Source organism: Epinephelus fuscoguttatus, linkage group LG16 (assembly GCF_011397635.1).
Source record: "Epinephelus fuscoguttatus linkage group LG16, E.fuscoguttatus.final_Chr_v1".
In the NCBI taxonomy this organism is placed as follows: Eukaryota; Metazoa; Chordata; class Actinopteri; order Perciformes; family Serranidae; genus Epinephelus; species Epinephelus fuscoguttatus.
The window spans coordinates 27,483,172-27,507,856 of record NC_064767.1 but is presented as its reverse complement, the minus strand read 5'-3'; the positions used below and the strand labels follow the sequence as shown (position 1 = coordinate 27,507,856).

Below are 24,685 nucleotides of genomic sequence, written 5' to 3'. Positions count from 1 at the left end.
CTGTAAGATGGACACAGTTGTGCTTAATGTGTGATCTGCTCTGATTGATTTATCTGCTGCAGCTCATGCACTGCATGCTTCGCTGTGAGCGAGCCTCTACTACTCCCATTACAAGCGTGCGTGCCTGCGCGCACACTCACACATGAATGTTTGTGTGGTACCCAGCAATTCAATGTAATGTAATGCTGACTCAGACTGAGTGCGTCAACAGCTGCTGCCTGTTACTGAAGAGAGACAGTGGTGTGCAGAGGGAAGGGATTTTAGAGGAAGGGAGGGGGGGCTGTTGGTGTGTGGGAGAGTGAGTAGGTTAGATTAAAATAGAATAGTACAGATTGGCTTTTTTTCCCCTATCATGCCACGCATATTGATTTGACATCAGCCTATTTCAGTCTCGACAGAAGTAGTTGTCTCAGATGCTGCCTCATGGAGGTTGTCTTTGAAGTCAAGTCTTTGTTGCAAGCTAGCTCATCTAAAGACGCCAAAACACCGGAAACATGGACTCTATTTATAAAAGCAACCACTGTAAATCTTTTACTACTTTAAAATGTGACCTGACAATGCTATTTTTGTGTTTTCAGGCCCAAATTGCCTTCCTGCAGGGGGAGAGGAAAGGTCAGGAGAACTTGAAGAAAGACCTTGTGAGGAGGATCAAAATGCTGGAGTACGCACTGAAGCAAGAGAGGTGAGTTCCTTACCACCCACCGCTGCCTCAGCCCACCCACAATACACACGAATACCTCAGCTAGTCTGCAACAACTGCAGTGTTTCCATGTTTTGCACGCTTCTAAAAATAAATCTCTGCCTCTGAGAAATATGGAAAAGAAGAACATGGCTGTGTGAGACTCTCACTGGTCAACAAATCAACATCTTCTGCACCTGCACAGAGCTAGCACACTCTAGAGTGCAGCTCGGTACACTTCTCTTGATAATATGTAGAAGGGCTGCTAACATTTTAAAAGAAATTCCAGCTTCCTCGTGTTTATATTCTATGCGTACCAGTCTGATGTCTCAGCTGGTGTCAGCAGAAGCAGAGTGAGAGTGCCAGAGAGATTCCCCTCGAGTCCAGCTGGTATGATGTCTCTGGACAAGAGCATGTGTTGGCACATGGGCTTTGTTTGCTGTCGGTTGCTGATGACTCCGCACCGTCCTCAGTAGAAGGACAGGACGGAAAAGGAGGAGAGAGGAATTCTCTCACCACCCAAGACAAGGTCACCGTCGCAGCTTTCTTTCCCCAGTAAACCAGAAGAATTACATTGTTCTCATTCTCATGTGCATTAGCCCGTCACCGTCACACAAAAGGTCCCTGTGGTAGCTGTGGTGATACACTTTGCATTTCCCTTTCTCCTTGACGCATGGCTGCACCCTCAAACAGAGATGTATTGGTGATTTCAACACGTTGCTATTAATGTGATTTTAAGCCATTGAGTTTGTCATTCAAACAGCCTCTGAAGCTGTAGACCTCTACAGAAACTTAAGAAATAGTCTTAATTTATTTGGAAACATGAAAAGCATTTATATCTAGTGCTTGTATCAGTAAAGCCCAAGGTCAACTCAATAAAGTTAGGGGATAATTCCATTTAATTACAAGCTGGGTCATTGTTTTGATGTTTTGGCCACCATTCCCACTGATGATAACACTTAGTTGCCATGGTATTTACTGAAAAAAAGTCTGAAAGGGTGATAAACACGAGCAGTCAGACAGTTAGACAGGTTTTTATAGAAATTGGACTAGATCAACTGCATTGTTTTGGAACAGAAGCCGGAGGTAGACAGTAAAATTATTGCTCAGTCATTAACATCCATCATACGTAACAGACTGACATCCTAGTCCAACTTCAACCCATTATACACTCAGTTTTTCTGTGTAATGAGGGATTATTTCAGACATTACAGGTGCGTTCCCTCTCAGTTTTGCCTCTAAATGAAGTGGCTTTTTTGTTTACAACCTGTCTCACAGCTTGTGTTTTTTGCCCTGCCAGACATAAGTTGTAACAAACCATAATTATTCTTCTAAAATTAATCACACTATGAGATGTAGCTCACATTTTAACTACTCCCTTGGAGCGGTGATTTAATAGTGTCAGCCAGGCAATCCAGTCACTATCTTCTCCCTCAAAGATAACCACAGAGGAAGTACTTAAGGTTTTTCTGATTGCTTAGACACCATCAAAACTTTTCACTAAACCAGCATAATAATCTACATCTTTCGCAAAAGCAAACAAATCTAGCAAAACTCTTCAGACTCTTTTTAAAAAATTGTGTTTTTGCGTCAATACAGTACACACAAATTATTTGAATAAGCACTCACAACACCAACTACACACTGATAGTATAAATTAAAAACGTGGCCCTCTGGATTTCTGTTTGCTGGGCATCACAGTTTGCAGTAAAATTTTGTCATACATGCAGTAAACACACGTACACACAGGTATCCAAATGTGTGAAGTATAGATATGTATCAGTAGGGGAAAAGTTGTTTTTTTTTCTCAGGATGTTGCATCACTCCTCAAACAACAAAAGTGCAGTGAAAGAAAACAAAGGTGTGCAAAAGCTCTTCTCTTTGTCCTCAAGATTGCGCCTCCTCCGACATACCTGTCATACATGTAGGTGTGCAGACATTTATTCAAAATTTGTTATGAGAAAAGAAAAACAGACAAAAATGAGGCTACATCTCGTCTTCTTTGTGTGTCCGGCCAAAAGACTACAACCACATGATATGCAATGTTGTTTTGAGATAGGCAGCACGTGTCAGTGTGGAAAGGCAATCGGCAAGAAATTGTAGCAGTGTAGAGACCAATGTACACTTTTCTTGGAAGTTGTATAATAAAATGAGTGTTAATCAGAGAACGTGCATTCAGTTTGGTGCAATTGGTAAATGCATTGGCAACAAGTGTTAATGGTTTCAGACATAGCGCTTCAAGAATCACGGTTAGTGTTAAGGCTAGGGTTGCCACAGTATGAGACGTTCAGCGTACGATAACCGCCTCAGAAAATATCAGTCAGAACAACCTTTAAAGGAAAATCTTTATTCTTTTATAAGTGTGATTGAACTTGACGGCATCTTTAAATGGAAGTATGTGTAAAAACTCTTCCTTTTGAAAATAAGTAAAATATAGCACAAATTCTTCTTCTAGTTGCATCTTTTAAATATATTGTAGATAAACAAATTGACACAGTATGATAATCTTCAATTTTCATATCACGGTATACCTTAAAACCAGTATATCGCTGCAACCCTAGGTACAGCATTCAGAAAAATCTTTAGATGCTTTGTAGCCAAACAGTGTAAGACTGTAAACAAGCTGGGAATGTATGGAATTCAGTGAATGCAAAGTAAAGCATTGCTAACAAACAAATGAAACAACTGGCTGCATGTGTGTTAATTTGAGCTGGGAGCTGGTAGATTGTCTCGACTAATGAGAGCATTAACACAACTGACCTAGACAGGTGTCAAAATAGGTTAGTGCTCTGTTGTTCCTCCAGTCAGCTCAGAGGTTAGTTACATTTTGCCAGCCTGTGCTCTATGAGGAACATCATCACTAGGTTTGTTAAGTATGGAATTGTCCTCTGGCTGTTTGTAGTGTATATTTATCTGCTTTTCTCCAGTGAGATCATCGTCGACTCAGGAGCAACACTTAACCCAGAATTACTACCACTTTCCCCGGTTGCTAAGCAACAGGTCATGTCTGCGAGGGTATCTGAAAGCAATATCAGAAATGGCTTTCTGAATGTAGGATGTACCCAATTTAAAATGAATTTGATTTGGATGGGGGTTGCTTCCTCTGGATCACAAGGAGAGTAGTGTGGTGCGGGCTGTGTGAACTAAAAGGTGAGCGTGCTCCTTGTATTGACTCTTTACCACTGACATGCATGCGTGTGCAGCCATTGGAAGAAATCTCAGTATTGCAAATTCAGAAACATAAAAGCCACACACTGATTTTCTACAATATGTTTTCTACAATATGCCATCTTATATCAGTTTCTAAGTGCGAGCGAATTTCCTTTTTTTTGTGTGGATCACCTGTCAATGGAATCGTGATGATAGGTGCATTTTGTGTTGTTGTTTTATGCATTTTTTCCCTAAATTCCTCATTTTGAGTCAATTTGAATGCCAAAGAAATAACAAAGAAAAAAAATAACAAGTTATTGTTGTACATGTGTCTAAAAACAAAAGTTTATCACAGGCACCCCAACTTGCATTTCATGTATGTTATTTTTGCATACATTGGAAAGGATAGCTGAAACACTTCAGTCAGTCCATGAATAGAAATTATGTGCAAAATAAAAGCCAAAAATTCACTGGTTCCAGCTGCTCAAATGTGAAGAATCACTGGTTTTCTCAGTCCACTATGATAGTAATGTAATGTCTTATCTGAAGACCAGACAAAGCAAGCAACTTAAATGCATCAACTTTGAACAAGGGAAATAATGACGTGCATTTTTCACTATTTTCTGACAAGCATATTGATAAATTGATAATGTAAACAAGTGTTACTCGCCGCCTTGTTTTCTATAAATATATACAGTACAGGCCAAAAGTTTGGACACACCTTCTCATTCAATGCGTTTTCTTTATTTTCATGACTATTTACATTGTAGATTCTCACTGAAGGCATCAAAACTATGAATGAACACATGTGGAGTTATGTACTTAACAAAAAAAGGTGAAATAACTGAAAACATGTTTTATATTCTAGTTTCTTCAAAATAGCCACCTTTTGCTCTGATTACTGCTTTGCACACTCTTGGCATTCTCTCGATGAGCTTCAAGAGGTAGTCACCTGAAATGGTTTTCCAACAGTCTTGAAGGAGTTCCCAGAGGTGTTTAGCACTTGTTGGCCCCTTTGCCTTCACTCTGCGGTCCAGCTCACCCCAGACCATCTCGATTGGGTTCAGGTCCGGTGACTGTGGAGGCCAGGTCATCTGCCGCAGCACTCCATCACTCTCCTTCTTGGTCAAATAGCCCTTACACAGCCTGGAGGTGTGTTTGGGGTCGTGTCCTGTTGAAATATAAATGATTGTCCAACTAAGCGCAAACCGGATGGGATGGCATGTCGCTGCAGGATGCTGTGGTAGCCATGCTGGTTCAGTGTGCCTTCAATTTTGAATAAATCCCCAACAGTGTCACCAGCAAAACACCCCCACACCATCACACCTCCTCCTCCATGCTTCACAGTGGGAACCAGGCATGTGGAATCCATCCGTTCACCTTTTCTGCGTCTCACAAAGACACGGTGGTTGGAACCAAAGATCTCAAATTTGGACTCATCAGACCAAAGCACAGATTTCCACTGGTCTAATGTCCATTCCTTGTGTTTCTTGGCCCAAACAAATCTCTTCTGCTTGTTGCCTCTCCTTAGCAGTGGTTTCCTAGCAGCTATTTGACCATGAAGGCCTGATTCGCGCAGTCTCCTCTTAACAGTTGTTCTAGAGATGGGTCTGCTGCTAGAACTCTGTGTGGCATTCATCTGGTCTCTGATCTGAGCTGCTGTTAACTTGCGATTTCTGAGGCTGGTGACTCGGATGAACTTATCCTCAGAAGCAGAGGTGACTCTTGGTCTTCCTTTCCTGGGTCGGTCCTCATGTGTGCCAGTTTAGTTGTAGCGCTTGATGGTTTTTGCGACTCCACTTGGGGACACATTTAAAGTTTTGCAATTTTCGGACTGACTGACCTTCATTTCTTAAAGTAATGATGGCCACTCGTTTTTCTTTAGTTAGCTGATTGGTTCTTGCCATAATATGAATTTTAACAGTTGTCCAATAGGGCTGTCGGCTGTGTATTAACCTGACTTCTGCACAACACAACTGATGGTCCCAACCCCATTGATAAAGCAAGAAATTCCACTAATTAACCCTGATAAGGCACACCTGTGAAGTGGAAACCATTTCAGGTGACTACCTCTTGAAGCTCATGGAGAGAATGCCAAGAGTGTGCAAAGCAGTAACCAGAGCAAAGGGTGGCTATTTTGAAGAAACTAGAATATAAAACATGTTTTCAGTTATTTCACCTTTTTTTGTTAAGTACATAACTCCACATGTGTTCATTCATAGTTTTGATGCCTTCAGTGAGAATCTACAATGTAAATAGTCATGAAAATAAAGAAAACGCATTGAATGAGAAGGTGTGTCCAAACTTTTGGCCTGTACTGTATAATGTTGTGATATTGATTTCAGCACAGCCCAACATACAAGTGACGCTGTCTAACAAGCAAACGTGTTTGTGAGAAGTAGAGCAAGTTGATGTTGGGCTAACTTTCAAAGCATATGCAGATGCCATGCATAATGAGTTTTTTAAATAGCTTCTTCCCAGACCTTTTTGATCAGCCCTGTTTGCTTATTTGTCTGCCTCTGCCTTTTTTTTTTTCTCTTTCTCTCCAGAGCAAAGTACCACAAGTTAAAATATGGGACAGAGTTAAATCAAGGTGACATGAAGCCTCCGAGCTACGACTCTGGTAAGTCTATGGTGGCTCAAACGGCCAACTCCCCCTCTTCAGACTAAATCACTGTGATTGTTGAGTTCACATACCTCAAGTGACAGGACTGGTACGCATGCGAAGGCTGCATTCATGTTGAATCTTGTTTGCCTCGATAGATTTCCTCTCTGCGTCCTTTCCTGAATGCAGAGTGCCATTGATGTTACGGATGTACTGAAGAAATATTGAGTTGCCTAACAAGGCGATGTATAACAAATGTGATCAAACTGGTTGAAAATATTATAGACTGAGAGCATTCATGACGGTACGTGTAAGACAGAAAAGTATCCAACAGTTATACTTTCACTACTTTCTGTCAAAGACACACTGTGAAGGCTCTCTTTTACAGTGTGTTTGTTTACCCAAATTACAATGAAATTCACTGGCCTGTTGTGATATCTAGTCATGCAGCTATGCAAATAGTTCTGGTTGTATTTGCCCACGTTTCGGGATATCTGCCTTGGATATTTCTGTTGACAACCAAATATGTGGTGCTCAAAATGTAGAAAATTTACATTTAAGAAAATTCAACAGCAATGTTTCCAGGAAAGTCCAAAACATGACCTAGTTTCAGTGCCTCAATTGTGATCATTTTCTGCTCTTCTGCTTCTCATGTGATAATAATCTGAATCCCTTTGGGTGTATGGTAATTTAAGGACATAGTTTTTCATAGTTTTCTGACAGTCTACAGACACAACAATTAATCTGTGCGTTATTCAGTAAATCTAAATTTTTAATGCTGTGAGCACTACAAACAAAATTCCAGTTTGAAAGATAAGAACAATTAAGTCTGCACCCTAAATGCTCCCAGTGCAAAAAATTCACCACAAATGCAAAATCCTTAGTAGCGTAGAAATATTAGAAACTTGAACATCTAGAATAGAACTGAAAAGCTGTGGAATTGATTGTTTTGATGTGAGTTGGAGTGTTGGGAGTGTTGGAGATATCAGCTGTAGAGATGTCTGCCTTCTTCCAAAAATAATGGAAATTGATTGCACTTGGTTTGCGGTGCTCAAAGCGCCAAAAAAAATACATTTGGAAATTCTACAGCAGTGTCTCTCCAGAAATCATGACCAGGTTACTAAAGATTATAGAGTGCTGCATGAATGAGTCCTAAAACCCAGAAACAAGTTTGCATTTTAACACTTTTGGTTCCCTTGTCTGCAAGTCGATGGATTTTTTTGAGTTAGTTTTGGAGAGATGCTTGATGCAAGGTGTGTGGTTCACACAAGCTTAAAAGACTTTCGCATTTTGTTCTACGTTAATAAACTCCGCTAAAATATGTCAGAAAACACATTTAAGAAAACACATAAAATAGGTCAGTAAATACACCATTAACAAATACACCAAACGTCACCATGCCGAACGCACTATGCAACCATAGTGTGGGTCATCTATAACCTAACGTTAGCTTTTTACTTTTGGTGATTGCATGTCTGCTTCAAGTAATATAAGTGATTTTCATTTGTGAAGATTATAATGCTGAAAAAGTGTCAAATGCTTTTGTTTGCCACAGTTTATTTTCTGCAATAATCTAAAGAAACCCATAGGTTTTTGGTCGAGGGAATCAGGGTGATGTTACCTTCCCACAAATAAATCTCACCCCTGCAGCATTCTATCCACAGACTTTGTTGTGAGCAGCTTCATAAATGAACTATTTTCTACTGAAATACACCAGCCAACCATATCACTGTGCAAAAGGAAGTGTACATCTACTCATCGTCGAGAAGCTCGTTCTTGTGACAGCGCAAGATGTTAACATTAATGGCATCCTCTTCAGCTGAGCTGTAACATTAGCTTGCTCAGTGCTGCTAGGCGAGCTAGCAGTATGAAACTGTTTATTAAAATAGATAGTAGATGCACGCTTCCTTCTGCACAGTGATACAGTTGGCATGTGTAGTTCAGTAGAAAGCAAATAGTTCGTACATGAAACTGCTCACAACAAGGTCTGTGGATTATCTTGAGTAACTGGGTCATGATTTCTGGAAAGAGACATTGCTGTTTAGGTTTTCAAATGTTGTTGTTGTTGTTGGGTTTTTTTTGGCACTTTGAGTTCCATTGTAGTCAGTAGAAGGCAGACATCTTCACTGCTGATATCTCCAACACTCAGCAACTCACGCCAGCACAGTCTAGACTGATAAATAACACTACAGGTAAGAAGAAAAATGTGCATTTTTGAATTTTGGGTGAACTGTCCCTTTCATCAGCTAAAATGTTGTTCTCACTTTTCAGTGTTTACCCTTTACATAACAGTACCTAGGTTTAGCTCTGTATCTCTGTTGTATCGGTGCACTACCTGTCCCTTGTTATATTATTGTAGTTTAATTGGCCTCTCATGTTCAAGTCCTCTGCCATCATTAAGTCAGATTGCGACATTTCCTCTCGTCTCTCCTCATCTCTATTCATGAGGGCTGTTCAAAGCACCATAGCCCTTGAAGTGTTGATGAATAGGGGGTGGGGGTGGTGGTGGAAGGGGAGAGGTGTTAGGTGGAGGGGATGGAAGAGGGGGAGACGGGGAGTGGGAGGTGTTGTTCGTATGGTGGTGCACCTGCCCGCTCCTAACCCTCCTGAATTAGGCATGACCCACTTTTTGAGGCACCCTCGACTCGCTGCCCCGCCAAATCAACCTCCTCGACACACGCACACACACACACACACACACACACACACACACACACACACCATCTAAATCTTATTAACACGTCTCTCTGCTCCGTGCAGAATTCCCAGCTGACTTGCGAGCAGAATGCTGACGTTGTTGAATATCAAAGTGAGCTTTGAATCCCATCACTGCTTTTTTTGTCAGAGCCGTAGACAGTCATAAAGAGTGTGTGTTGTTCTGGATGCTGCGGGCACAGACACATCGTTGCTCTTTCCTGTATGTCATGGGACATAGCTGGAACGGAGACCAGCCATTTTAAAGGTGTCGGAATGCATCATTAAATATCAAATGTCTTGTTGTAGCATCAAGAAGAAGCCGTTGCTAATGAGTTTTAAATCTCTGTTTTTACTGCCAGTACTATTGTGTACATAGTTTTAATAGGGTCATAATTAACTACTGGGATGTAAATATTTGGATTGAGGCTAGTTATTAAACTTACACATGTTGTCAAATGATAACTCAGGGCCCTATGAATTAAAAGGTGACTGATTTGGAGTGTAAACACTGGTGATACTTTTGGCCACGGCTGTTTCAAGAATGTTTCGTTATTTTTGCAATAAACTTGTAAGTGATATTTCACTGGCCAAATTTAAAGAGAAGCAATTCCCCTCTTTTCTTTAACTCTAATCCACTGTTGACTTGCTGAAAGCAGCTAAGCACTGGATGTGTGTAGTTGCCAGGATGCTGTGATGCAGGAATGTTCTGGTCGTGTTTACAGAGTGGAAATAATGTCAGAGGCTGTGCTGTTTGTGGAGCGCTGATATGTGTCTGCCTCTTCTCCTGCAGATGAGGCCAACGAGAACGAGTCTTCTGGATCGCTCAACAATCAGCTGTCCTGGAAACAAGGCCGTCAGCTCCTCAGACAGTGAGTGCACATGATTTAATCCTTCTGTGACAGTCCTCAACCCAGAAAACTAAATCGCTCCACTAAAAATGGACTGTATCGAGATTCCAGGCCTCTAGTCGCATTTTGCTGCAGTAGTATTGTCACTTGTGTGAGACTAACAGCTTTTATGAAGTATGCATCTGTGCTAGAAATGATACGGCCAAAAAAAAAAAAAAAACAGTGGGGAAGAGCTCCCTCACATGGGCAGCAGCAGTCATTACCTGCTCTGTGTTTTGTTTTCTCTGGCGTACCCAGTGGGCTCAGGGAAGTTTGGTTATCATATCATTCTACTCTACAGTCAGCCTGTGTAAATAAACCAGGCTCCAGCAGCCTCACACATCATCTGCCGCAACATGCTGGCTGATGAGGCATCCAATTTATTCTTCACTCTGTGTCAAGGGACAAATCAATAATGTGCTAAGACACCCCTCCCTTTCAGTCAGTTGCCCGCTCAGATTGCTAGCTCTCAACCCTACAGGGTAAGTGTAATATTTGATGAGTAGCTCGTCTTGCCTCAGCAGGGCTGATACCATCAACTAGATAACTGCCAGAGGACATGGCACTTTTGACAGTAACAAGTTCTCAACTCTTCCTCATCTCTGATCATGTCGAATTATTGTACTTCATCAGTGGGCCTTTGCAGCATTGTAATAGACTCACTTACATTTTCTCTGCATCTTTTCATCCAAACTTCCTCCATACAACATTATAGATGCATATTCGTATTCCCTTCACAATAAATGACACTTTTAAAATTAGGTTTGACCCTTTATAACCAGGTTTAAGTTAATTTACCTTGTTTCAGGTACCTGCAGGAGGTGGGCTACACAGACACTATTTTAGATGTTAAGTCTCAGCGGGTTCGAGCACTGCTAGGACTAGCCGGGGATGGAGGTGGGAGGACAGGGGAACGGACCAGTACTGAGCCCTTGGTCAACGGGACGGACACATCAACAAAGGGCATGGGCACCAGAGGGTGAGTATTTTCCTCTAAAGCTCTCTATAGACTGAGGGACAACAACAATATTACGAGTTCGTTGCGTCTAACACAGTGTGTAATGGGTCTAATAATCTCTAAGGCTTTACAGTATCAATTTTGCAGCACATCAGATTGTGCAGTGAATGTCCGGTGAATTGTTGCAGTACAGTCAAAACAGATAGAGACTAGTGCAGTCTGCGCCACTCTCATGTGTTTCGAAAATATAGCAAAAAGATAAACAAGCTTCATGCACAGCGCTGGCACTTCTTTGTATCAAAATAAACTCAAAAGAGGATTAGATTTCAAAGCCTGTCTTCACTGCTGAGGATCTAAATTGGCAAACAATACTTGTGTCTGACAGTCTGTTTTAAAGGAACTGTGTGTAACATTCAGAGCGTTAATATAAAAGCAAACTACTAATTGCTATGCGATGGTATAGAAGAGTAATGGTGTCCTGAGCAGAGAATGAAGTCCTGCTTCCTCTGTGTGTGTTGTAACACTGAGTTTCTCTGTTGTTTGTTGTGGTAGACGGTCTGGCTGCGTGTGCATGTTAGCGCATGCGAGTCATGTCACTGTGTAGCTAATGGCAGCCGCACTGTACTGCGCTAATATGGTGCTCATATGGCAGTTACCACTAATAGCAGGAGTGTGTCGTCACAGAATCGCTGTGCCCACCTTCTGGTTTCCCCTCAGGTAAACATTTTAGCTCTGTCAGCACTTTTTCCATTGTAAGCACTGTTTATTTAGATTCAGCACCGTTAGCTGCTAGCTGCCAGCCCAGTCAGCTCCATATTGAGACTAGGGATGGGCAAATGATCAAAATTCATTTTTCAATCATCAAAAAAATTAACGATCAATTATCGATTAATTGATAAGCGAGTATTTCAAAAGAGAGAAAACAAAAGAGTGCAGTGCAGACTGTCGCCACAAGAGAGTACAGCTGTCCCAGTTTTGAGCTTCAACCCCCCCAGGCCAAAGAAGAAGAATGGCGCGCATGCACAGTTCACCCGTGGGTGTTTACAACCATTGCCAGCCAGAGTTACAGGCTTCAGTTTTCAGCAAAACCTCCGACTTTCAATGGCGTAGTGTTTTCAGGGGCCTCAAGGGACGCTGCCGAGGCTTTGGAGAGCGATGAGAGCTTCCATCTGTTTCTGATTGTTTGCCTGGCATAGGTCCGGCGGGGGTCTCGTAGGCCTGTCGAGCCGCCGTGCTCGCCAGGCGGAAGGGTCTCATTGGTACGGCGACTTGCCGGGCGGGGGGTCTTGTTGGCACGGCAGCTCGCCGGACCTATACCAGGCATTGTAGGGGAAACACTACGACTATCGATCAACATTATTTGTGATCGCTCAAAAGCCTTAACAATCAATCATTGATAATCGAAAATTGATGCCCATCCCTAATTGAGACTGTGTGCAGACATTCCCTGCTCAAACTCAGAACCATAGATGCACTCTGAGTGTGGCATACACCTCCTTTAATTGATGACAATGTTTCTTTCATGATTGTGAACTTTTGTTTGGAAACCCAAAGTCATGCAGTGCAATGTGTATTAAAGGGCAACACACAGCAATGTTTGCTACAAAAGTGTGTTGCACTTAAGAATGATGCAGGGAATCAGTACAGATACTGTAAAATAATATTCTGATGGATGCATACATCATTCATTGTTCCTTCACAGGAAAGCTGAGCTCTCTGACACTAGCGCTGTACTGGAGGCCTTCAAGTTCATTGAGAATGCAGCAGCTGAGTTCAGTGATGAAGATGATGAAGAGGATAGCGAGGGGAGGCCTAATGTGGAGTCCAGGACGGTGAGAAAACAGTCGACCCTCATCCTCTGCACTCACACAAAGAAAAGTAGTAATTTGTCACTATGTTTTTGATAATGGTTCTCAATATTTCCCCAGATCCTGAGGAAGAAGCCCCCACCATCAACGACGCCAGCCAGTATGGACACCAGTGAGGACCCTGACACAGAGGAGGCACTGAAGGGCTTCGACTTCCTGTCCAGCCCTGACGAGATGGACACCTCGCCGGAGTCAAGAGGCAACGGGGACGGCACAGACTGGGGTAAGTCACAGATCAGTCGACAACAGAGCTGAGGTGGAATTTGATAAACAGCACTCAACAACACAAATACAGTTTTAGTACCTAAAAAAAATCAAAATGATAATTTTCTCTTGTACAGAGTTGGGCTTGTTTCATTGTTATCGCCAAAGTAAGAACACAAGTTTCAGAAGCACCGAGAATATTACTAATTATTTTATGCTGTACTCTTATGATTTGCCTGCGTCTCTGAATTTGACTTCTTCACATAGTTTGGTGACTGTTCATGAAGTACTCGTCATTCATATATCACGCTGTGGTCATAAATCATGATGTTTGGATGTTTATCTGTTTAACCCATAGTTTGTGATCTCTCCCACTGTGTGTTCCCATAGCCAGCCTGTGACCACAATGTCTCTTCCACTCCCGTGTGTCGTCAAATCAGCCCGATTCCCTTTGAGTCTCACTGTTCCTCAGACCCAAAGCCAGAAAAAAAATTGGGCTTGATGTCATGCTGAGGTGTTTCTTTGTATTTGAACGTGGGTTGGAGTATTTGAGTCATGTGTATACAACAGTGTGATAATCACATAGATTTCACTGTGAGGATTTCATGAGTAGATTTGTCATGATTCAGAAATGTTCAGATGAAAGAATTCCTGACATGACATTAACTTCCCTTCCACCACTCTTACTTCTTCCAATAGAAAAGAAAAAGGATTAAACAAGTAGTTATAATAAGTCTACTGTCACTGAGGTGGTAGTAATCTTCTTGAAGAAAAAGGTCTCAGGTCTTAAAGGCTTTAAAAACCTCCAGGAGAGTATGAGTCTGAGAGAGGTCTCTGCACCTCGCCCGCACTGTCAAGCAGCTCAGGCCTCAACCACAGCAGTTCCTCACCAGCCTCTCGGTCTGGTTTTGTTCCCCCTGTGTAGAGAAGGACGAGCAAGGTCCCATTTCTGAGGCCTGGGACGTGGACCCGGGCCTGATAACCAAACTCAAGGAGCAGTACAGAAAGGAGCGCAAGGGGAAAAAGGGGGTGAAGAGTAAGTCTTGTCAAGGCGTTGCTGCCTCCCTCCTCCTCCTCCTCCTCCTCCTCTCTCTGCAGAGCCTGACTATCCTGACTAGCCAAAAAAGCCTCAAATCAAAAACAAAACATCTTGGCTGTGTTTTTTCTCATCTCCTTCTTTAGCTGCTCCTTATTATGCTGTCTACTTGGCACTGCTCTGTCCTTTTGTCTATCATTTCATACTTAATGTCTCCTCTGTCTTCTAGTGAATGTATTCTTCATACAATATCTGTCATTATTATTTTCCTACCCAAACAAACTGTGATGCTTGATGCATGTTTTTCTGTCCCGTTTATATGTTTTTATTCATAATCACACCATCATCTTGTCCACACTGTCAGATGTCGGAAATTAATATGAAAGGTAGTCTTGATGACACGTCCATCTTTGTCTCATCTGGGTTAGCACCAGTCTCCAAAGTCATCCGTTTCCTACATCATTTTCTCCAGTCATAATATAATGATCATCACCATCTCAGTCCTCATCTGTCAGCCATGTTGATAGTACAGTAATAACTAATGTTGCTGCTGTTGTAAACGGATAGCAATTACAAGCTTTTTCAGTGACTCAGTGAAGTGACTCAGCTGAATACTACTGCTCTCCGTGTAACAGCCCACTTTAGATGTAGCCTCATTCAGTGGCTGAGAGCTCTTAGATTTCACATTTGTGAGGCATTGCTGCTGTTTTTGTTCACTGGGATTGAATCATGAGATCAACAACTCAGTTCATCTCACTTTCTCCTACATTTGATTCCAGCACGACTTTTTACACTTCGCTTTTTCCTCCTCCGGTTTAAGCAGAAATCTATTTTTGATCTTCACACTGTGTTGGTGCTTTATCACTTCTGTGGGCGTTTGGAGGGGATCATCAGGAGATCTGTCAGGGATGTTTTTTCGGCAGTTGCACCTTTGGTATACTGTCTTTCCAGCAGGGTTAAAGGAATACTACACCTACAAATGATCATTTGTATCTTAATTACTCACCCCGTGTTACATTGAATTCATGAAGAAAACTGTGCATTTCTGACATGCCTCCACAGTGAATGATGAATCCAAAAACAGAGAAAAATCTTGATTAATTGAATTCATATGGGGGCCATGTTAAACAACAGCTAAAGTAAATTAAAACATCTGTTTATAATGTCTCATAGTACTCATGCAGTTTAATCCAAGTCTCATTTATCCAGTTGTATGTCAAACAGACAGTCCTTTCCAACAGGGAACTTATCTATGCTCTCTTCAAAGCCAGACTTTAGTGACAAAAACAGTAACTTTACCTTGCACAAGAGCTGCCTCAGTCCGTTAGTTTACTATTACTATTATTACTTATCTGGTACTTATATTCATAATCAGTGTATCACCAACAGTAGATGGTGGCCAGCCCACGCTTTGGAGAAGCAGGCAGGAGTACCACCACGCAAGCTTAGCTGTGTATGGAGCTGGCAGCTAAATGTATTTTAGCCTCTGAAAAAAAGGACCAAGTAAAACAACTATATTCAGAATACTTTCACTGCTTTACCTTGCCATCAGACAGCCCTTTCCACAGCAGAACTGAAGCCATTATATTGCTCTCTTCAAAGCCACCAGACTCCCATAACAAAAATGGTAATTTAATTTCACAGAACACAGGAGTTGCTGGTTTACCACTGCCTTGATCATTAGTTTGTTTGTGTTATGTGTGACTTTGGTGATTCCAAGCTAGCCCTTTAAAACACCAAAGTCACAAGTAACACAAACAAATTAACTGATCGAGGCAGCAGTAGATCAGCAACTCCGGTGGTCAGTGAGGTAAAATTGTTGTTTTTGTCAGTGGAGTCTGGCTTTTAAGAGAGCATAGGTAAACTTAACTTTCCATTCAGTTCCCTGTCAGAAAGGACTGTCTGTTTCGGAGGTATGAGCATATGACAAATGAGTTGTGTGAGTTTGTACTCACACAACTTGGGGTTTTAAGTAGTTTTGCTGTTGTTAAATGTGGACCCCTTTACTTCTTTAAGAATTCTCTCTGTTTTTGGATTCTTCATTCACTGTTGAGGCATGTGACAAAAACAGTTTTCTTCATGAAAGTAACATAACAGGGTGAGTGATAAATACACAAATTGTCATTTGGGGCCAAGTGTTTCTCTAAAGTCTGATTATAGGAGCCCACATGTGTTAAATTGTTTGTAATCATAAAATAAACATCCGTACTTGAATCAATAAATGATTCTGCCAGGGTTGAGACACAAAATCCAGCTGTATGTTATAATAACCTCTCCACACAGCCCGCACTTAAAGATAAACATATGTCAACACCTTTTCTACCTCTTCAGTTCATCTAACAAGGACTCTGGCACTGACGTCCCTTCATTTTCTCCTCTTTTACATACTATAATTTATTAATTTATTTTCTTCCCTTTCAGTGCTGCTTTCCTTCCATTTTCTTTCTGTTCTCTTTTTCAGCTTCTACTCACAGCCTTTCAGTGACAATATTTTATTGTTTTTCTACTTTTTGCCTCTTATTTTTTTTCCCTCCGCTCTCCATCACTGTGTGTCAGTTTGGTAACACTGTTGACCTGACTCATTAAACAGGGCCAAACCGGTCCAAGCTGCAGGACATGTTGGCTAACCTGAGGGATGCAGAGGACTTGACCCACATGCAGCCTCCCCCAGCTGCCCCCCAATCCCGGCCCAACGCAGTCCGGTTCAACGAACATGATGCGAACCGGCCAGATGAAGGTATCACAGCGATGAAGTGCTAACTATTTGTTAGACTGGCTTACATCCCCTTCATCCCTGGCTAACTGTGTCCCAAAGTGGTCTGATATTTATTCATTTGTTCTTTTCGCAGTTGAGGCACTGACCTTCCCGCCCACATCAGGGAAGTCATTTATTATGGGCACAGATGAGGCTATGGAGAGTGAGCTGGGCCTGGGGGAGCTTGCCGGACTCACCGTGGCCAATGAGGCCGACAGTCTGGCATACGATGTGAGTAGGAAGAGGCAGAATGGACTTTAAGAGCCATGGGAACATTTCTCTGTGAGAACTATTCCTGTTCATGTTATTGTTGGAGCTTTGTGAAAATCAGCCATCCCACCTCCCTCCTTTAATCTGCAGCAAATTTACTGAGTCACATCACATGCTGAAAACCTGCCATCTGTGTGTCAAACAGCTATTTTTATAGGCAGGCCGCGTCAGGGAAGCTGCTTTGATAATACTGGAAGATAACAGTTACTTTTTTAACTCACATTTACAATAGTAATGTCAGTGTCACATGCCTGAAAAAACATATGTGCATAGGTTATAGCATGCTTTTTTAAGATGGGCTGACTTTAGTTTGATAGCAGGCTTTACGTTGAATTTGTGAACGCTTTTCTCACATGCCTCCAGAGTGACTGAAGAATCCAAAAATAGAGAAAACTCTTGATGAATTGAGGTTGTGTGTCCACATTTAGCACCAGCAAAACTATATCAAAAAATCTGTTTACAATCTTTCACACAACTCCTGCAGTATAATCTTAGTCTCATTTATCCGGCAGTGTGCTCAGTACTTTCCAAATAGACAGTCCTGTCTGATGGGGAACATAAAAGAAAGTGAAACCTGTGTGTGCTCTCTTCAAAGCCAGACTCCATTGACAAAAGCAGTGATTTTGCCTCGCTGAACACAGGAGCTGCTAATCTACCACTGCCTTGATTTGTAGTTTGTCTATGTCATTGTGTGAGTTTGCTAAATCCTTCACCGAAGTCACATAATAACACAGACTAATTGACTGAACGAGGCAGAGGTAGACCAGCAGCTCTCGTGTAAAATCGCTGCTTTTGTCAATGAAAAACTAAAGGAGCGGGGCATCGGTGGCTTAGTGGTAGAGCAGGTGCCCCATGTACAAGGCTGTTGCCGCAGCGGCCAGGGTTCAAATCCAGCCTGTGGCCCTTTGCTGCGTGTCATCCCCCTCTCTCTCCCCCCTTCACACTTACCTGTCCTGTCAATTAAAGGCGAAATGGCCAAAAAAAAAAAGTCTTTAAAAAGAAAAACTAAAGGAGGTGCTTCAACTACGGTTCATTCTAGGACTGCGAATTATATGTAGTAACACTGTTAATTGCATATTGAGTTGCTAAATTTAATGTTTCCTCCTCAGATTGGTAACAACAAGGATGCTATGAGAAAAACGTGGAACCCCAAATTCACTCTGCGGAGCCATTTCGACGGGATTCGAGCTCTGGCCTTTCACCCTGTGGAGCCCGTCCTTGTCACTGCTTCAGAGGACCACACGTTAAAAATGTGGAACCTGCAAAAGACCGCTCCTGCCAAAAAGTAAGAATATCTTAACACAAATTGAATACCTCCTAACACTATTCCAGTACACCTCGAACTGATTTTTGATTGATTCCTACTATTGGTTTCATTTTTCCATCCAAAAGGAGCAAAATTAACAGCTTTATATTTACTCTTATATTCATTAGCTGTACATTCCATCCTTATCTGCTCTGTTAGAGACACTAATACTCAGACAGCAGCTGTTCAGTCTTTTTGCACCTGCAGCAGCAGAGTAAACAACTTTTGAAAGAAAGTCTCTTTGGTTGATTACAGTCCCATAAGGAGGATAGCTCATCTTTGTTGCTGCCCTGTTACACGACTCAGCTGCAGGAAACTGTCCCCATGTGACATAAAATTGATGACACAAGACTCATTATTTCAAGTCACAACTCTGCAGACAACACGGAGTGTGTAATAATGTGATGTTTTTTATTTTTAGAGGGTGAAGTCATTTTAGAGTCAAGGGTATTATTGGTACAAACAACAGCATGATACAGTATCTACAACTTGAATAACTAGGATAGCAGCAAATTGTACATTGATTTGTGGCTGTGTACAACTCAAATCTACTCATCGATACATTAAGTTGGTACTGCTGTTTGCTTTTATGTGTTACATTAATTAAGGAATTCATTGTTTTTCCTCAGGAGTGCGTCATTAGATGTGGAACCAATCTACACTTTCAGGGCACACAGGTACACAATGCTCATACATTAAGACATTTTTCTGTTTTAACATTACACAAGAGGCTTTGAAAATTCATTACTATTTAAACCACAGGGGGGCTGTACTGAGTGTGGTGATGAGCAGTACAGGAGAGCAGTGTTTCAGTGGAGGGGTTGACGGGACCATACAGTGCTGGAACACCCCCAATCCCAACATCGACCCCTACGACTCCTACGGTAATGGCACCATGTTTTTTTTTGTTTAAATCAGATGTATTTTCAAATCAAGTGATGGTAGCTGACTTTGATTGTCTTGTGTTTTTTCTGTGGCAGACCCATCTATGCTGCGTGGGGCGTTGTCTGGACACACTGACTCAGTTTGGGGTTTGGTATACAGCAGCGCACACCAGCGCCTCCTCTCCTGCTCAGCAGACGGGACTGTGAGACTGTGGGACGCCAACACCACCTCCCCAGCCCTCGCAGTATTCAACGAAGACAAAAGTACGGGCTTCAACCTTGTATCATGACCTTCTTTTTCTCAATATTGCTTTAATTGAATGAATAGTTAACATAAATGTGGCTGTCTGTCTGTGTGAAAGAGCTAGGAGTCCCCTCCTCAGTAGACCTGGTGTGCAGTGAACCAGCCCACTTGGTCACATCCTTCACAAACGGGGAGATTGGCCTCTTCAACATGGAGACCCGCCAGCTGGTTCTCAGTCTCGAGTCCAATTTGGAGCCGGGTAGGTTTGTCAGCTGAAAGGCTGCAGCATACAGACCTCAGATCAGAAATATTCTCTGTTGATCAGCTAGAGTTAGCTAAGTGCTATCACAAAATATGGCTCTTGAGTAACATCTAGTGGCAGCTGTAGGAAAATAAATCATTAGCAGACACATGTTCTATTCTCCCACAATGTTTTATTATGTGCTTGGTCTGATTTATGAATTCTAAGTTAACTGTCAGTTAGGTCACTGATACAGTATTTTAATCATAAGACACAATTGTGCATAATTATCTCTGTATCCGTCCTGTGTTACTAAGTTGTTTACCAGTAGGCACTTATGTCTGCAGTACATCAAGTTTGAACTGACTAAAAGTAAAAGGGATAGTTTGGATTTTTTTGAAGTGGGGTTGTATGAGTATTTATCTATATCCAGTGTATTACATACTGCACAGCATATGTAAGTCAGCACGCCCACAGTTTGGAGAAGCAGGCTGGAGTAGTCCCAAGGAAGCCAAGCAATCTGCTGCTGTGTACGGGGGCAGCAGAAAAACATATTTTAGCATCCTAAAACAGGCTCACTTTAAAAAAAGAATATTATCACTGCTTTACCTTCCCGCATACTGACCTCTCCCATGGGGAGCTCAACTGAAAGTGAAACGTATCTATGCTTTCTTTAAAGCCAGACTGCATTGATTTCAACAACAATAATTTGAACACTGAGCTGCTGGTCTACCGCTGCCTCAAAGGTATTTTGTTTGTTATTGTGTGACTTTGGGGTTTTTAAGGGTTAGTTCAGATTCAACAAAGTCAAACAATAACGCAAACAAACTTATTGATCGAGGCAGCGGTAGACCAGCAGCTCCCGTGGTCTGCAAGCTATAATTACTGTTTTCGTTAATGGAGTCTGGCAGCTTTGATGAGAGTGATGTAACAATTCAGTTTCCTGTAGAAAGGGCTGTCTGATGGCAAGGCAAAGCTGTGAAAATATTATCAATATAGCACTACAACACTTCAACTTAAAAATTTTTAGGGAGTTAAAATGAATGCTGCTGCTGCCGCATATCCACAGCAGTACATTGCTTAGCTTCCGTGCTGATACTCCTGCCTGCTTCTCCAAACCTGACATGTGCCACCTGCCATCTACAGTTCTTCATCTACTAAGTATTAATTTGTACAACCCCACTTCAAAAAATCTGAACTATCCCTTTAAGGTTATGTTAAGCTAAAGAAAAAAAAACCATAAAGCATAATAAGTCCACAGGTTAGATTTTTAGTTGCTAATGATTTCGTTTGGATTCCCTCTCCTGCTGCGTGGTGTCTCACATGCTTGTCTGTTTTTAACCAGGCACTCCCTGTCAGATCAACAAGGTCCTCAGCCACCCGACTCTTCCCATCACCATCACTGCACAGGAGGACAGACACATCAAGTTCTTTGACAACAACAGCGGGAAGCTGATTCACTCCATGGTGGCTCACCTGGATGCTGTTACAAGCTTAGCTGTAGACCCTAATGGACTCTATCTCATGTCAGGCAGTAAGTACCTCGTAACCAGTGACTCCTTGTGTCTGTTTCCCCTTGAAACATTAGTTCAGTGATGGATTAATTGCTTCAGATTCAACACAGCAGTGACCGTTGGTGTAATGTGTAGATGGATATGTGAAATGTTTTGCCACCAGTGTAAGTCATGTTTCCAGGTTTTAGGACAAACTGATTCATACTCACAGGAACATTTTTGAGTTGCTGTTCCCCATGTACCGTGTGTAACTCTTCATGTCCTTCACAGGTCATGACTGCTCAATCCGTCTGTGGAACCTGGAGAGCAAAACCTGCATCCAGGAGTTCACAGCTCACAGAAAGAAGTTCGAGGAGTCGATCCACGATGTGGCGTTTCATCCGTCTAAATGCTACATCGCCAGCGCCGGGGCAGACGCTCTCGCCAAAGTGTTTGTATGACGTGGAGCTGCGTGTCTCCCTGCAGCCCTGCTCTCTGACTCAGCCTCTCATGATCAGGGACCAATAGAGACACAGGAGGGGAAGGACCTTCAGGCATGGGTCCAGTCCCACCTCTCACAGCCCACTGGTTTCCTGTCGGACTGGTAGACTATGTAGCCGCTAGCCTCAAACGGGCCGTGAAAGAGGGTCGGCAGGGAGGGCAGTCAGGAGGAGAACTGCTCTCTGGTCCCCCATCTACCATCCAGGCAGGCCTGGGTGTGACCGGCCACAGCGCCCCCCCTCAGACAGACTTAAACATAACCTCCGTAGCTAGGAGGCTCAGGACAAGTGTTAAAGAGTGTGGAGTGGAGAAATGAGGTTTCAAGCCGGTCTTCTGCCCCTGCGACTTCACGCTCATCCTAAAATCCTTCTGGCCCTCGACCTTTCCTCTCAGACAAACCAGGTCTGGGCCTGTTACTCCAAGTCAGGTTTCGTGTTGTGTTGTTCCAGAAATGTGGGGTACTGAAGGCTCGCTGGAGCTGTCGTGGAAGCCTCTCACTTCTTCTTCTCTGCTTCCCAGACTGACTCTGCTTGCTGGCCTGCCTTTATTTTCCTTTTTAAAACACGTATTGACAAATGTGCCTTTGCTTTAAAAAGGTCTTGAAAATGTTATTTTAACAAGCTCGTTTTTGGGGAACAGGGAGGGAGGGGACGGGTGGAGAAATGGAGCTGGTTGTCACAATGTTGTTGATTTTAACATTGGATGTAAAATTACAAATGCTTATAATAAACAAAATATATATTCAGTCTTAAAATTTACTGTGCAGCGTGAGTTTGAGTGCTCCTTTTTGATAAGTGTGGTTGGGGAATCAATTTTGTGCATTTCAAGGCAAAGCTGGTAGAGTGATACAGACCATTAAATATAATGCCTGTTTGTTAGATTAAAGTAACTGTACACTTAAGAAGTAAGATTACAAGCATATGTGTCCAAAGTAAACCATCTTGGTTATATGATTACAATTCAGACTTGGTTCTAGATGTCCATTTTAGGAATAACTAATTGATTTTTGGCCAGTTTGCTCTTGTGTGAATTGAATGGCTTGTACTGTATGTAGTTTTCCCCAATTGTGCGGACATGCTCGACTACAGTGTGATGTATCATGTCCAGATATTTACAGTAGTCCAGTGTTTAGCAGGAAATTAGTGCAGTACTGTGGGACTACTTTGAAATAATGAGTTAACCATCCAACACTGAGGGAAGAGAAATGTCCTGCAGATTCCAGTTTACTGTAAACTGTGAGGAGGAAACTATCCTGGGTGGAAAAAACAAATCAATCAAGATGTTGTACATGTAGAGTACAGCCTCAAATGAGCCATTTTCTCAGTCACTGGTTTGTATATGAAAGTATGTTCAAAATAAAACCTGCTGTAAAATGTTAACTGGGCTCTGATGTTGGTCATTTGACAAACGTGGACGCTGTTCGCATCAGTACAAATTAGGGTTTTTGAAATCTGACAATTTGGGCCTTTGTAGACCAAATCAGTGTGTTAGGCTTTGGACTATAGCTTGATTCCAGTTTTTCATGCCTTCACACAGGGTTTTCAGGTTGTCCGTCTATCCCAGAAACGTGAACGCAATATTTCAAAACCACCTCGAGGGAATCTCTTGATGAACTCACAAGAATTTCGTGGTCAAATGTCAAAAGGTCGCTGTGACCACACAAAAAAACATACGTTCTGCAAAAACACTTCTAGCCGTAAGTTAATGTCATAACTCAGGAACAGAAGAGGAGACATTTAGTCAAATACTGATGACACCAATCTCGAGTGTCCACCTTGAAACTGTGCTGATTGTATAGATCATCTGTGCTGCTGGGTTCAAGATGTGTGTGAAGCATCCATGTTTTCGAGTTTGTAGCTTCTTTGCAGCAACATTTGAAGGATTGTGAACTGTCATGGCAACATATGAGTCTGGACAGACATGAATGTAAACTAACTGCGGCAACTGCTAGGCTGTAATTCCAGTTTAAATCCTATATTTGTTTACATTTTGACAAACGTATGCTAGATTACAGTGTTGGATTCTAACATAACATTAAATTAGGATGAGGTAATCAGATTACAAAAAATAAGTAACTATTCAGCTCAGATGACATTTGAAACATGTTTTTAGATTATAGTTACGTAAACATACAGATCATATTTGTGATTGCGTGAAATTGTAGACCAGTGGTTCCCAACTGGTGGGTCACAGTCCAAAAGTGGGTCGCAGGTCCATTTTGAATGGCCTGTAAGTGACTCACAAGTACATTTTTTTATTTTTATTTTTAAGGTCAGCGAATTTCCAGCACAGAGTTCATATTTTGAAGCGCTGCTTCTCGCTTTAGAGTGAGTGACTAACAGACAGCTACGTCACAGAGACAGCAAACTAGCTTGACTATATGGCCAAATGCCAGTATGACGCAGAATATATTAAACTGTGTGGACCTAATGACTAAGGAGAAATCTGGACCCCGTGGCTGGACCAGTTGGGAACCAGTGCTGTAGACCTTTTTACATATAACCAATGCTCTATTAACTCATGAGAAGCGAATCATACACGCACTTGTGGCAGTAATTAAAGGGTAATTTGATTCAACCAACTGTAAACGCATTTTATTTGCATTTTAAGCGTTTTTAGATGTTTAAAGAGAAGACAGGATATTTGTGGAATTCAATTTTTTGGCTGCATCTAGTGTAAGGTGAATATTTTCAATGTCTTGAATTAATTTAGTAGTGTTCAGGTGAGACTTCTTTTTTAATAAGCCAGTGGATTACTTTTACTGATTGCAAAAATTGCCATGTAATTTGATTTTGTCAACTGCAACTGACTATATTTCAGAGTCTAACCCAACCCTGCCGAATTAGCTGTTAGCAGCAGTGGATTTATGGACATTTATTTGCAATGGACATAAGACATAATGATATC

General features: G+C 41.9%; 1 protein-coding gene across 2 annotated transcripts in view; it reads left to right on the top strand.

Moving 5' to 3' along the window:
- LOC125903464 (striatin-like) overlaps window positions 1-23,157 on the top strand; it is a 36,961-nt gene extending 13,804 nt beyond the window's left edge. Inside the window, exons 2-17 of one of the 2 annotated variants that reach the window (XM_049600413.1) lie at window positions 579-682; window positions 6,379-6,452; window positions 9,922-10,000; window positions 10,827-10,997; window positions 12,679-12,808; window positions 12,905-13,067; window positions 13,974-14,084; window positions 16,675-16,821; window positions 16,934-17,070; window positions 18,219-18,394; window positions 19,045-19,092; window positions 19,178-19,299; window positions 19,396-19,563; window positions 19,662-19,802; window positions 21,130-21,318; window positions 21,569-23,157. In XM_049600413.1, the coding sequence (XP_049456370.1) occupies window positions 579-682; window positions 6,379-6,452; window positions 9,922-10,000; window positions 10,827-10,997; window positions 12,679-12,808; window positions 12,905-13,067; window positions 13,974-14,084; window positions 16,675-16,821; window positions 16,934-17,070; window positions 18,219-18,394; window positions 19,045-19,092; window positions 19,178-19,299; window positions 19,396-19,563; window positions 19,662-19,802; window positions 21,130-21,318; window positions 21,569-21,738 (2,130 nt within the window). In that variant the 3' untranslated portion in view covers window positions 21,739-23,157. The remainder of the gene's footprint in view (window positions 1-578; window positions 683-6,378; window positions 6,453-9,921; window positions 10,001-10,826; window positions 10,998-12,678; window positions 12,809-12,904; window positions 13,068-13,973; window positions 14,085-16,674; window positions 16,822-16,933; window positions 17,071-18,218; window positions 18,395-19,044; window positions 19,093-19,177; window positions 19,300-19,395; window positions 19,564-19,661; window positions 19,803-21,129; window positions 21,319-21,568) is intronic. The other variant, XM_049600414.1, reaches the window with a different exon arrangement.
- The last annotated feature ends 1,528 nt before the right edge of the window (window positions 23,158-24,685 follow it).